The following is a 15,044-nucleotide window of genomic DNA, read 5'->3' on the forward strand; positions in this document are numbered from 1 at the left end:
TAGATCACTGCTGGTTTGAGCACATTGGTGTCGTTTAAAAGGGGCTCGTGTTCCCCTTCCCGAGTCCAAGTGATCTCATTGTTCAGTTCCCACCTATGAGTGAGAACATACGGTGTTTGGTTTTCTGTTCTTGTGATAGTTTGCTAAGAATGATGGTTTCCAGCTGCATCCATGTCCCTACAAAGGACACAAACTCATCCTTTTTTATGGGTGCATAGTATTCCATGGTGTATATGTGCCACATTTTCTTAATCCAGTCTGTCACTGATGGACATTTGGGTTGATTCCAAGTCTTTGCTATTGTGAATAGTGCCGCAATAAACATACCTGTGCATGTGTCTTTATAGCAGCATGATTTATAATCCTTTGGGTATATCCCCAGTAATGGGATGGCTGGGTCATATGGTACATCTAGTTCTAGATCCTTGAGGAATCACCATACTGTTTTTAAAAGTGTATCACTTTCCTTCCCAGTCCTTTCCTACATCTCCAGAGATGACCGGGATGTGATTTTGCTTATGTGTTTCACAGGATGCACGCTGCTGTTTTATGAGACCTATGGGAAGAATTCCACGGATCAGAGCAGTGCCCCTCGGTGTGCTCTGTTTGCAGAAGACAGCATAGTGCAGTCTGTTCCAGAACATCCCAAGAAAGAAAACGTGTTCTGCCTCAGCAACTCCTTTGGGGACGTCTACCTTTTCCAGGTACTGCCGGCACTTTGTAAGTGGAGGTAATAGTTTATGTACTGCTAGAATAAGAAGGAACAGAAAAGGCAAAACTTGGAAATGAAATTGAATACATGCTTAGTCAGGTTTTGGATTTGGCCTTAAGCAACAGATGTTGGCCTCCCCTGACTGCCAAGGGCCTTGGGCCATCAGCAATCCAGTCATTCATCCAGAGGGCACTTTTCAGGTGCCTCTGAAGTCCCAGGCTGTGGCCCATGAGATGCTCTTTGGCACACAAAGGGAAAAAAAATCATGATCCCTGTTCTGGAGTAGCTTGCGATCTAGTGAGTGCAATAGTGAAGATTCCCAGATTTGGGGCTTTTAAAATGAAGCTTGGAGAATATTGATGGGAGGGGCTTGGGCTCTTCCCACGAATCTCAGTGGATGTCAGAGGTTTTCGGGAAAACTCTCATAGACAAATGCTGTGAGGTCTCAGTTCGCTGTGGAAGTGGTCTTAGGATCTTAAGATTCAGGTTATCTACTGTTAGAATTTTCAGTGACTTTCTAGCCAATGAGATGTTGGGGAACATGGTGGTCCTGAGCCATCGGTATTGGGGATCAGGCTTGGGTTTGAATCCTGGCACCTTTGTTAGCATTGAGTTTGTAAGTGATCTTGGTGCCCATACCAGACTTCTCTGAGCTTTGGGCCCTTCAACCAGTGGCTTACACGAATACCTTAAGAGTAAATAACATCATGTGTGTGTGTTAAATGCTGAATAAATTCTAACTTGGTGATTAATATTAACTCAGAAGAGGTGAGAGTGAGAGCTGGGAAGTGAAGTCTACTTCTTAAATGCCCCCCGTCTAAACCCAGCACTTGACATACACACAGTGTTGGCTGTAGGTTACATCTGACTGGAAGTTTCATGGAAAATCTCGTAAAGCCTGGGTTTAGAATCTCTCATAAAGATGGTCCTGGGTGCCCTCAGAAGCCCTGCAGTGTAACAGTGTTCTCTAGGCTGACTTTGGGAGTCTAGAATGCTCTGAAGTGCTCCCTGCTGGGACCAGCACTAGGTAAGCTCCCTGGGCCTTTAGTTGTATTGCTGTTCCAACTTGACTTAGCTTACTAGAGCCAGGGCCTGAGATTTGATTTTCCTTTTCTTAACAGAAAGGTTGCTTAAAAACTTCTATGACGCTTTAAAGCAAAGTAATGAATTTATGTTAGTCTGAATTGTAGGGAAGGCAAAAAAACAAACAACAACAATAACAAAACCTTAGGTTAAATCTGCATGGACTTCTTAGGGGTAAGTGTGAAATGAATGTTTTATTTTGTGATTCAGGTAAAACATCCTTAGTTTTCAGAGTTTTCCTGCCTGTGATCCCAGCACTTTGGAGGCTGAGGCAGGGGGAGGGCTTGAGGACAGGAGTTCGAAATCAGCTTGGTCAACACAGTGAGACCCCATCTCTATGAAAGAAAAATAAAAAAATTAGCCAGGCATGGTGGTGTGTACCTCTGGTCCCAGCTACTTGGGAGGCTGAGGCTTGAGGATCATTCGAGCCCAGGAGGTCAAGGTTGCAGGGAGCTATGATTGTGCCACTGCACTCCAGCCCAGGCGACAGAGACCCTGTCTTAGCAGCAACAACAACAATAAAGTTTTCCCAGGTGTTCTGTTTTGTGATCCCAGAGGCCACTTGAGGTTTGACCCTGTGACTCGAATGTGTGTGGTTATTTCTGGACATCAAGAGAAATGAAAGTACTTTTCAGCCTGCTTAGAATAATACCCATTTGCCCACTGTGCTTTATTCAAACTTTGCTTATTGTTTTTAAAGTATTTTTCTTTTAAAAAATGTATTATTATTATTTGAGATGGAGTCTTGGTCTGTTGCCCAGGCTGGAGTACAGTGGTGTGATCTCAGCTCACTGCAACCTCCGCCTCCCAGGTTCAAGCGATTCTTGAATTCCTGCCTCAGTTTCCCAAGTAGCTGGATTAGGTGTCATGACCATGCCTGGCTAATTTTTTTTTTATTTTATTTTTTTATGGAGATCAGGTGCTCTCACCACAGCCGCCAAAATGCTCAACTCTGGACCAAGTGACCTGCTCACCTTGGTCGTGTGTTGGGGACAGGACACCACATCTGTCCTTATTATTATTTTTTAATTGACTTGGGGACTTACTGTATTCCCCAGGCTGGTTTTAACTCCTGGGCTCAAAAGTCCTGGGATTACAGGCATGAGCCACTGTGCCCAGTCAAAACAAAAAATATTTTTTCTCTTATAAAATAGCATATATTCCTTTGTGTTAGAGTCACTGCTATGTCCTCATATTCAAAAGACAATATAACATTTCTGTTTCCCAGCAATGCAGTGAGGTATTACCTTTTTTTTTTTGTATCGAGGCTATCCTGTAGATGTAATTTTTTTTTTTTTTTTTTTTTTTGAGATGGAGTCTCTCGCTCTGTCGCCCAGGCTGGAGGCAGTGGCCAGATCTCAGCCTCACTGCAAGCTCTGCTCCCAGGTTTATGCGCCATCCTCCTGCCTCAGCCTCCCCAGCTGGGACTACAGGCTCACCACCTCGTCTCGCTGTTTTTGTATTTTAGAGATTTTGCTCACCATGTTAGCTACAGGATGGTCTCATCTCTCCTGACCTCGATCCTCCTTTCGCCTCGGCCTCCCAAAGTGCTGGGATTACAGGCTTGACCACTGCTACTCAGTCAGAGATGTAATTTCCTGAGCATCCAGTTTTCAAAATTTCATATTCTAGTCCTGTTTACTCATTCTTGTTAAAATTCTGAAGACAAGCATCCATTTATTTATTTATTTATTTTATTTATTTGTTTTGAGACGGAGTCTCCTGCCCTGCCTAGTCTGGAGTACAACTTCAGCTCACTGCAGTCTCCACCTCCTGGCTCAAGTGATTCTCCTGTCTCTGCTCTCCCGAGTAGTTTCACTGTATTCTGTGGGCATGCACCACCACACCCGCTAATTCTTCATTTTATTTATTTGTTTATTTTGACAGAGTCTCGCTTCATCACACCCAGGCTGATGCAGTATGACGGGCTCACCAAACCCCGCCTCCCAGCCCAAAGTGATTTCATATGTCTCGCCTCCCAAGTAGCTAATTACAGGCACAGCCACCACACCCAGCTACTTATTTTAGTAGATGAGCCACCTTGTTGGCCAGGCTGGTCTCTGTACCACCCTGACTCAGGTGATCCACTCCACCTTGGCCTCCCTCCCAGGGTGCTGGGATTACAGGCATGAGCCACCAGTCCAAGCATCCCTTTTAGAGAGTGCATGTGAATGTGGGTCATGAGCGTGCCCACCCGTTCATCACTGCTGTGTGGTTGGCTAGCGCTTGTTTCTGGTTTTAGTTCCTGTCGTATTCAGAGCTCCATGATGCTTTCTCCTCTGCTCCTAATGTTCTCTGAGTCCCTCTGAACCTGAGTTGAATGGTTGAATGTGTTTTTGAAATTAAGCAACTTGTATGCAGTGCAAGTACTTCTTGGATTTTGCACGTCTAAGCCCAGCCTGCCATTTTGGAGAGCACTTTAGTGGTAAAATAATTTGAAACAGGCTTTCTCCCTCCCTGTGTGTAGGCCACCAGCCAGACAGATCTAGAAAACTGGGTCACCGCCGTACACTCTGCTTGTGCATCCCTTTTTGCAAAGAAGCATGGGAAAGAGGACACACTGCGGCTACTGAAGAACCAGACCAAAAACCTGCTTCAGAAGATAGACATGGACAGCAAGATGAAGAAGATGGCAGAGCTGCAGCTGTCCATTGTGAGCGACCCAAAGAACAGGAAAGCCATAGAGAACCAGGTACTGTTTGTCTGCTCCTGAGTTTTCTTCTGTTGCTCACGTCACTTGTGCAGTGACTGAACGCAGGCTCTCATCTTGGTGGTATTTCTTGGCTCACATCTTGGTGGTATTTCTTACACCCTGGGGGAAGTAGTTTCTGTGGCTTTTCATTTTAGGTACCTAATGTTTGCTGTTTTGTGACATGGGTGGTACGATATGCTTTACAACCTTTGGCGGCTCTATGTATATCCTGAAATACTTTGTGACCCAAACTTAATTCCTAATTTGAATAGTGCCTTCTGGCCTTGATGATTCACTCATATATTGTCATTTTCTGAACAAAATCCATAGAATAAAACCACTAGAAGATTAGACAGGCAAGAGTCTAATACAATAGCTTTGGAAAACGTGATATGGTATAACAGCTGTTTCTGTGTCTGTGGATTGCAAGAAAACAGTAATTTTTCTGTTTATAACAGAGAAGCAGCTAACGAAATGCTTTCTTTTCTCTGCTCTGGTTCCATATTCATGTAATAAATGGCTGGTTCCTATGGTATTTGCATTTTAGAGAAGGGGAAGCAGTTTGAACATTTTTATTTCCATTTGCTCAGACAACCTCAACACTTAGACAAGTGTTAGTGGAATTTCGAGCATCCTTATCTTAAGTCAGGTTTCCTAGGAGACAGACTTTGATAGAGATTTAGACGTGACAAGTTTTACTGGGAATGCCCTCAGGGACAATGCCAGCCTAGAGTGAGGGAGCAAGATCTGGGAGGGACAAGTTGCATTGTGATGCAGCTTGTCCCACAGCGAGCTGTGGAGCTGGGAGGGCCCTTCAGAGTTCTGTATGGAGGCAAGGTGGCCGGCCTTTGTCCCCTCAGGCCAGCAGGGCAAGGCAGCTCTCTTCAGTAGAGGTCAGTTACCACGAGGGGATCTGTGTGTTAGCTGGGAGAAGGAAAGGAATCCTTCTGTCTTGAAGTGGGGATCTGGGTGAGTCGCTATAGAATCCACTACAGCGCCCTCCAAAACCAGTTGTCAAATGACCTGGGAACTTGAATGAGGAATGGGATGAAGATAGATAATGAGCAGGTTCTTGCATTTTTCTTCCTTTAGTTACTTGTTATTACAGAGAAACCAGATTCTTTAGAAAAAAAATTTCATGGTAACACAACAATTTACATATGGTGACTTATTAGAAAGGAATTTTACATATGGTGTTTTATTTAAATTGCAAATTAAATCATACCTCTGTTTATGTCTGAATGTTTAACCTTGTTTGGAAATTTTTTCATCTGTGTATATATGAAGAATTCAGCCTGAATTCTGGACGTGGTGGCAGACACCTATAATCCCAGCTGGGCGCAGTGACTGACACCTGTAATCCCAGCACTTTGGGAGGCCGAGGTGGGCAGATCACCTGAGGTCAGGAGTTTGAGACCAGCATGACCAACATGACAAAACCCCATCTCTACTAAAAATACAAAAATTATCTAGGCTTGGTGACGGGCACCTGTAATTCCAGCTACTCTGGAAGCTGAGGCAGGAGAATCGCTTGAACCTGGGAGGGAGAGGTTGCATTGAGCTGAGACTGTGCATTGCACTCTAGCCTAGGGAACAGAGTGAGACTCTGTCTAAAAAAATAGAAAAGAATTAAGCATGAGTAGGAAAAAATTTCTGGCTAAAAATAGGAAACGGATTAAAGGCATGCATTCATTGATACACCGAGAATTTGGAATAAAGTATCAATTGGCAATAGCAAAATAACCAAATAATTCTGACCTCTGCCCCTGATTAATCTTCTGACTCTATCTACCTTTGCTTCTCCTTTTCTCATATCTCATGTTGCCTTTCTCCCATCTCAGTTCTTTTTCTCTTGCTTATTTTCCCATCTGCAAATACTGGTGTACCTAATAGATGCATCTAGCTTAAAGAAATAAAAATAATTATAAAATAGGGACCCCGTTTCTAAGAAGTTATAATTTAGTTAGAGAGCAAACCTTGTGAACATGAAACTAAAGGACCTTCTAAAATGATCTAAGTTAGGTGACAGCTGGTATAGTCATCAAATATGGTGGGAGATGAGAGGGTTGAGGTTGTATTGTGATCTTGAGGAAATGAAGACTTCCTGGAAGAATATGGTGTTAAAAAGTTGTTAAGAGGCCAGGCGTGGTGGCTCACGCCTGTAATCCCAGCACTTTGGGAGGCCGAGGTGGGCGGATCACGAGGTCAGGAGATCGAGACCATCTTGGCTAACACAGTGAAACTCCATCTCTACTAAAAATACAAAAAAAAAATTAGCCAGGTGTGGTGGCAGGCGCCTGTAGTCCCAGCTATTCAGGAGGCTGAGGCAGGAGAATGGTGTGAACCCAGGAGGTGGAGCTTGCAGTGAGCTGAGATCGTGCCACTGCACTCCAGCCTGGGCGACAGAGACTCCGCCTCAAAAAAAAAAAAAAAAGTTGTTGAGAGATGTGAAGGATTTCCAGGCTGGGAGGGGGTTGGGCAAGCATGGAGAGACAACTGGAAGTGACTGAGTGGTGGCCTGGGGCTCTGGAGCACCCTGGAGTTAAAGGTTTGGGAAGTGATGAGAGTTGGCGGTTAGGTTGGACAGGCAATGCAGCTTTTTCAGTCTGTGTCTTAGTCTGGAAGAAAATACTTTAAACTGGGTGGTTTATAAACAAGAGCAATTTATTTCTCAGAGTTCTGAAGGCTGAGAAGTCCAAGATCAAGACGCCGGCAGATTCAGTATCTGGTGAGGCCCTGCTTTCTGGTTTCTAGAAGCATCTTCTTCCCGTATTCTAGCATCTTCTTACCGTATTGTAGCATGACATGAGGGGCAAGGGGTCTTTCCGGGCCGCCTTTTATAAGGCCACTCATCCTGTTTATGAGGGCTCTGCCGTTATGACTGTCCTGCGCAGTGGATTAAGCGGCAAAGGATGAAAGACGCTGTAACTTAATGCTTGAATCACACGGTTTATTGGCACGCAGACAATTCTTAACAAATATAGGTATTTTATCCCCATTCTCGCTACACACAACTCTCGTTTTTCACCTGTTAGGAACAGGTTGGGGATCTTACATGAATAGGCACAGGATTGGTCACAGAAGTCCTCAGCCATCTGGGAATAGCTTCCTCTGGCGTCAAGGCTGGAACGTTGAGGCTGAAGCGTTCAGTCGAGGAGATGGCAAGCCTGACTCCGGGTCCCTTTCTGAGTGGCAGCGTCTCATCCTCATGAGTCTGTGTCTCAGCAGAGCAGGTCGAGCTGCCTGAGGGCTTCTCCTTTTATAGTCCCTGTACAGGGATCCGTCTGTGTCTGGTTATCTTGAAGGTTGGTGCGCCCTAGCATGTGATGCCATCCCAAATTGGAATATCCCCACACAGTTGGTCTAAACAGATTTGGACATTCTGGGCGTTTTGTCAGACATCTGCACTCACACACTAACTATGATAACATTCACACTACACCCATAAATCGCACTCCAAACAATGACCTAATCACTGCCCCTTTTAAAAAGGCCCCACTTCCTAATACCATCACCTAAAGCATTAAGATTTCAACGTATGTATTGTTTTTGGAGGGACACATTCAGCCCATAGTGGTCCTGTAGGCAAGGTTCAGATGGTAAGGTTTATTTTATACTCTGCATTCAAGGGGGGAATACAAGTTTTTAAGCTGAGGACAAAGCATGATGATTAATCAGGCAGCAGTTTGGAGGACAGAGTGGGGCAAAAGGTGTCAAGCAGTGGAGTGGCACTGTGCTGGCTGCGTAGATACAAGGGCTTGATCCCAAGTGACACAAGTTCAACAGTTTACATGGAAAATGTATAACAGGGTGTATCATTTTCTGTAATTCTATAGAATCTTTTTTTTTCTTTTTCTTTCCTTTTTTTTTTTTTTTTTTTTTTGAGACAGAGTTTTGCTCTTGTTGCCCAGGCTGGATTGTAATGGTATATGATCTCGGCTCACCACAACCTCCGTCTCCTGGGTTCAAGCGATTCCCATGCCTCAGCCTCCCGAGTAGCTGGGATTACAGGCACCCGCCACCACGCCTAGCCCAATTTTGTAGTTTTAGTAGAGACGGGGTTTCACCATGTTGGTCAGGCTGGTCTCGAACTCCTGACCTTAGGGGATCCACCTGCCTCAGCCTCCCAAAGTGCTGGGATTACAGACGTGAGCCACCACGCTCAGCCTCAATTTTGTAGAATCTTAAAGACAGTAACTTACGCCCCTGAGTGGAACTGTTGGTCAACCAGGATATGCCATTTAAACTCCAAAGTACAAAATAGTTTTAAGGAGGAAGCCAAAACTGCCAAGAAGAATGCAGGAGGTGGAAGACTTTGGGATCCAACAAGAACACAGCTGCTGACATTGCTGAGGGAGAGCTGCCCCCATGAGCCCAGCTTGCATCCTCTCAGGCCCTGCCTGCCCCTCTTAAGGGGCCTCACCCTGCTCACAGCTAGGGGGCGTTCAGCTCCCCAGGCAGTGCAGCTGTGCCGCAGGGTGGGAGGCCATGTGGAGGTGATGGGACAGATCAAAGAGCCTGAAGGAGACACGGTTATCCCAGAGTTTTCTTTGTACCATGTCTTACCCATGGTGCTGATTTTCCAGGATCCAGCAGCCACAGCCTGTTTACCCTGAGATGAGACTTGTGGATTCGAGTGTCTCAGAGTGTTCAGAGCACCCCAGTCAAAAATCTCATCCTGACCGTATGTAGTCCTGTCGAAGGGATGCCCAGCTTGGAGTTTTCAGGTCTTTGCGTAGGTCAGATGTTTAGGGCTAGGGAGAGAAAAGGGACATTTGACAACACTGAGAGGCTCCTGGCCTGTTGTGTGTGTGGTGGTGGTGGGTGGGGGTTTCTTTGTGGCCACAGGGAGTCTAAGCAAACATTTTTTTTTTAATTTAAATTTTCATTAACTGTAATTGTATTCCCTTGTCCATAGTTTGTAAATGTTTAATTGATGACATCATAGTTGGTGCTATTCTCTGATTAAGAGGGGAGGTTACTTTAACATAAACCCTTACATAAATCCAGGGGTCTGGATGGTCAGGTGGCCTGAGGAGAAGCTGTTTTAAAGAATGAGGGTAATTATCACCTGTGGCCCATTATGCATTCTTTGACAGAATCATCAGTTTAGTTATTTTAAGTGCACTATTCTAATACTACTAATTTTTGGTTCTCGCCTACCCATAGCCCAGGCCCTAACCCCTTCCTATGTCCTCCCCACACCCCTTTCTCCCCTACAGCCTTCTCCCAACCCCTGCCGTACATGCACTCCCCTTCTCACGTTATTCTTGTGAGTTTCTGGTAACAGACAATCAGGATTGATCTTAGAAATTCTTGGCCAGGCGCGGTGACTCATGCCTGTAATCCCAGTACTTTGGGAGGCTGAGGCTGGAGGTTCACTTGAGGCCAGGAGCTCAAGATGAGGTGGGGCAACAAGCAAGACACTATTTCTGAAAAAGGAAAAAAAAGAAAAAGAAATTCTACCTGAAAGTATTCTCACTGTATTGCACTCTTTGAGGTTATGATTTAGTCACATGTTCCTGAAGGGCTTTGCAGCGTGTAGCCTGAGTTATGTTTGCTGTGCCCATTGTCCTTGTGTCCTTTGTCAGCAGGATGTAAAGACAGCTGTTTGCTCTTTTTTTTTTTTTTCTTTTTTTTTTTTGACAGAGTCTCACTCTGTCATCCAGGCTGGAGTGTAGTGGTGCAGTCTCGGCTCACTGCAACCTCCGCCTGCTGGGTTCAAGCGATTCTCCTGCCTCAACCTCCTGAGTAGCTGGGATTACAGGCACCCACCACCACGCCCAGCTAATTTTTGTATTTTTAGTAGAGATGGGGTTTCACCATGTTGACCAGGCTGTTCTTGAACTCCTGACCTCAGGTGATCTGCCCGCCTCGGCCTCCCAAGGTGGTGGGATTACAGGCGTGAAACCACCGTGCCTGGCCAAGAGCTGCTTACTTTTTACCTTCAGACACAAAGACTGGGAAACCTTAAGCAGGAACAACTACTTGCTTAAAATTGCTTTTATGAGATATTTGACAAAAACATGTAATGTGAAGCTACAAAGGCAAAGGTATTTACAGATCAAGACCAATCAGGACAGGGTCTCCAAAATATTCCCTAAGCGTTTAGCTTTCTCTAAACTTCCTTTTAAAAATGTCTGTAAAAGAGCAGTGCTTTATCCACTTAGCATTTTAAAACCTCAATAAATATACATTTATTTATGTAGCTTCCTCCCTAGCGATTTTCCCTGAGAACCTCAGATGTAGTCATTTCTAGCCTAAAAATAGAATGTACAATGTAGATGACATCATGCAAGAGAAATTCTCTGGAACAGGTTTTCTTTGAAGTACGTGGGTGGAGAAGATCCTTTTTGAAATAAAAAGGCCTATCACAGTTAACGTACTGACTGAACTGCCTACTGTCAGTGGTCACATGCTCTGGCCGTGTCCTGGGCCTCTTGGGTATTTCTGGGGTAGGATGATGCAGCTTTCATTTGAGCGTGTCCAATGTGGACCAGATCACACCGCCATCCACACGCCAGATCGCCTTTGAAGTTCCCAGGGAGGAAGAGTTGTAAATTAAGTCCAGTTAGTACTTTATTTTCCTTTCCACTTATTATTTCAAACAAGTAAACAAGGACAAAACCTCACCACCCTTAGGCAGTCTTGGCATTCTCCCAGATGGCGTCCCCCATCCTGTCTCATTATGTGCGATTTCCAGGGGAGCCAGGCCTGCTTCTGTGGTTAATTAGGCTGGAGAGGGAGGAGGTGATTGGACTACCAGGGGGTACTTGGGGAAGGAGGAAGCACTTGCTGATAGGGTTGAGACTGCTCTGGGTTTTGTGAAACGTGGGCTTCAGTTTAAATATTTACTTAAATACAGTTTTAAAATCGTAAAGAGGATGGATTGCATTTAGACAACTGGAAACTGGTGAGAACACTGAGAACAAAGCTTTGAGGAAAATACGAGGATACTATGGTGTATTTCTAGATGTGTGCAGGGGGAAGCAGTTTGAAGAACAAACCACTGGAGAGTAGCATATTTGTGAGGGGATTTGAGGGAGATAAAGCCAGATCGTGGAGGTGGTGCGTGAAGATGTGAACTTTATTCAGTAGGCAACAGGGAGATGGTGAAAGTGTTACTTTTTATTTTTTTATTTTTTAAGGCAGAGTCTTGCTGTGTTGCCCAGGCTGGAGTGCAGTGGCATGGTCTTGGCTCACTGCAACCTCTGCCTCCTGGGTTCAAGTGATTCTCGTCCCTCAGCCTCCCGGGCAGCTGCGATTACAGGCATGTGCCACTACGTCCTGCTAATTTTTGTATTTTAGTAGAGGTGGGGTTTTACCATGTTGGCCATGATGGTCTCAAACTCCTGACCTCAAGTGATCTGCCTGTCTCAGACTCCCAAAGTGCTGGGATTACAGGCATGAGCCAATGTGCGTGGCTGGAAGTGTTTTTATTTTCTATTTTTTTTGAGATGGAGTGTTTCTCTTTTGTCGCCCAGGCTGGAGTGCAGTGGTGTGATCTCGGCTCACTGCAGCCTCTGCCTCCCAGGTTCCAGCGATTCTCCTGCCTTAGCCTCCTGGGTAGCTGGGATTATAGGCGTACGCCACCACGTCCGGCTAATTTTTGTATTTTTACTAGAGATGGGGTTTTGCCATGTTGGCCAGGCTGGTCTCAAACTCCTGACCTCAGGCAATCTGCCTACCTTGGCCTCCCAAAGTGTTGGGATTACAGGCATGAGCCACCGCGCCCAGCCTGGAAATGTTTTTGACAGGAGAATAAGAATGTTTGGTTTAGTTCGGTGAGCATTTGTTCAGTGCATACTCTAGGTCAGGCAAATGTGCACAGATTGGAGACTCAAAGAAGTCACTGTCTCTGCCCTCAGGGTGCTCTCAGTCTAGCAGGTGACAGAGTTGAGCGTACAATTTCAACATAACGCAGTGATTCAGTGCACATGGCATTCCAGCGCTGTGGAAGACAGAATCGGGAAATGTAGCCTCACGTGCAGTCATGGAAGACCCTGGAGGAGGGATGCTGAGTTGCTTCTTAAAAAATGAGGAGTTTACCAGAAGGAGAATGGAGAGGGGGCTTCCAGGCCAAGGCACAGTGGGAGCAAAGGCAATGTGGTTATAGGTAGGTGGTGAGAGGTGGTCAGGGGAAGTAGGACTGTCTGTCACTCTCTCCTCCCAGTACCACTGCAGAAGCCTCCAGTTTCGCCCTTCATCCAATGCATCTTCCATACAACAGCCAGACTGGGTTGCATCTGAAAAGCACATCCGGGTCAGGCGCAGTGGCTCATGCCTGTAATTCCAGCACTTTGGGAGACCGAGGTGGGCGGACACTTGAGGTCAGGAGTCCGAGACCAGCCTGGCCAATGTGGCGAAACCCCATCTCTACTAAAAATACAAAAAGAATTAGCCAGGTGTCATGACACACGCCTGTAATCCCAGCTACTTGGGAGGCTGAGGCAGGAGAATCGCTTGAACCCAGGAAGCAGAGGTTTCCGTGAGCTGAGACCACACCATTGCACTCCAGCCTGAGCAACAGAGTGGTATGTCTCAAAATAAATAAATAAAATAAAAGTAAAAAAATAAAAAGCACATGTGATCCTGTGATTGCCAGATAAAGTCCCTGATAACCTCTCCCCACCTTGACCTTTACCTGCAACTCCCTGAGCTCACCCTTCTGCTCCTTTCTTCAGGTTTTTCCTCAGGCAGTGAGGACTCCCGTGCTGTGCACAAATGTGCCCTGCTCCCCTCCGCCCTCTTCATCTGGCTCACCCCTTCTCGACTGTCATGAAGGGTTTAGAGGTCGCTTCCTCCAGGGTGCTGTCCTTGATCGCCGTCTCGCCCACTCCATCAGGGAACCCCACTCCCCTCCCACAGTTCTCCATGTCTGTGCCACTGCTCTCATCTGTGGCTTTGTCATTATTTCTTCGTGTGTAAGGTTGTTCCTGCTATAAACTACGTGCTCCTGGAGGAACCGTGACTTTTTTTTCCCTCTGAACCCTTGATGCTTTGCTTGAGTTAGTGAATGTGTGGACGCACCTCTGTCTCGTCTGTCCAAGGATCTGTCCTCTTTACTGCAGGAAACAGAGTTCTTCTCTGAGTCAGCCCCCACCCCACTCCCCAGTGTTCTAGGCCTTCTTCCTTCACCCCCGGCTAACAGAACCCCTCCTTTTGCCCTGCCCTGTTCTCATGCTTCCCTTCCCTGTTTTATTAGAGCCTCTGCCTTAGGCCACTATCATATGTGATTTCACAGTAACTCCACAAGGTAAAGATGTAGATATAGCACCCATTTGATGGACAAGTAAATAGACCCTTAGGAGAATTATATGTCTTTTCTTTTTCTTCTTCTTTTTTAGAATTAAATTTTTTCAAAAAAATAGACAGAAGGTCTCTCTACATTGCCCAGGTTGGTCTCGAACTCCTGGGCTCAAGCGATCCTCCCATCTCGGCCTCTCAAAGTGCTGGGATTACAGGAGTGAGCCACTGCGCCCAGACGAGAAGTACATTTTCTGTATAAGTACCACGCATTAACAGATTGTGCCACTGGAGTGGCAAGAAGTGCATTTGCTCATGTCACACAGCTGGTCAGTGGCAGAGCTGGGATTTGGACACAAATCTGTGCTCCTAATTCATAGGCGCTACTGTTCCGTAAGACTTGGGTAAATCAGATGATGCTTTGCTTGCTAACTAAACCAGGTGATGAATTGTTTTGTATGGAATAGAATCCTAGATTTACTTGTTTTTATAATGTGGATTTTTCAGGTTGATTTGATGGGAATTACATTGATTATAAAACTGAGTGAATTTCTGGGTATGGGAATTATATCTCAAAGGAAAATAGAACAAAACCGAATCTCTCAACTTTAGCTGGTTGTTCTAACTACTGCTGAACTTGAGTGTAGTCTATGTCACTAGCTGGTTCTTCTGTGAAGATGGGTTTTAGTATTTGGAAAGCATAGAACGGGAGATTTTTAGCTTCTTACACCAAGAAGGAAACATGAATTATCTTACAGGACAAACCTAGTAATAGGCAAATGACTACTGCGATTAAATGACTAAATGGCAGAAAATATTTTTCTAGGACTGCTGGGTGTGGCAGGAATGTACTTGTCATCTTTTTTTAAAAAAAAACATTATTCATTTGTTATTTTTAGCATTAGGCTTCATCCGTCTCCCTCCCACTTTACTACAGGAGACCATAACCTTTCTGAGTTCATTAAATCAATAAAGCTATGTTAGCAGTAAAGAGGAAAATTTTTCATTGAATTTGTGCCAGTGTTTAAAATGGGAGCGTTCCCCTGTAATTTTGTTATTAGTAACTTCCTTTCACAATGAAAGATAAAGAAAACCTCCTTAGAGTGAGTTTTTTTCAGTCTTCTCATTTTTATGTTTTGAGCATGGGCATTAAAAGGAACAAAAGCTTAATCTCTATAGAAGTTACATTTTTTACTTTTTTTTTTTTTGACAGGGTCTCACTCTGTTGCCCAGGCTGGAGTGTGCAGTGGCCCTGTCTCGGCTCGCTGCAGCCTCGACCTCCTGGGCTCAAGCTATCCTCCCACCTCTGCC

At 45.2% G+C, this 15,044-nt stretch overlaps 1 protein-coding gene across 3 annotated transcripts in view; it reads left to right on the plus strand.

Moving 5' to 3' along the window:
- Positions 1–361: 361 nt before the first annotated feature.
- LOC100999794 (TIAM Rac1 associated GEF 2) overlaps positions 362–15,044 on the plus strand; it is a 115,476-nt gene continuing 100,793 nt past the window's right edge. For all 3 annotated transcript variants that reach the window (XM_031661338.1, XM_031661336.1, XM_031661337.1), the window contains exons 1-2: positions 362–704; positions 4,263–4,487. In XM_031661338.1, the coding sequence (XP_031517198.1) occupies positions 390–704; positions 4,263–4,487 (540 nt within the window). In that variant the 5' untranslated portion in view covers positions 362–389. The remainder of the gene's footprint in view (positions 705–4,262; positions 4,488–15,044) is intronic.

Source organism: Papio anubis, unplaced genomic scaffold (genome assembly GCF_008728515.1).
Source record: "Papio anubis isolate 15944 unplaced genomic scaffold, Panubis1.0 scaffold132, whole genome shotgun sequence".
In the NCBI taxonomy this organism is placed as follows: domain Eukaryota; kingdom Metazoa; phylum Chordata; class Mammalia; order Primates; family Cercopithecidae; genus Papio; species Papio anubis.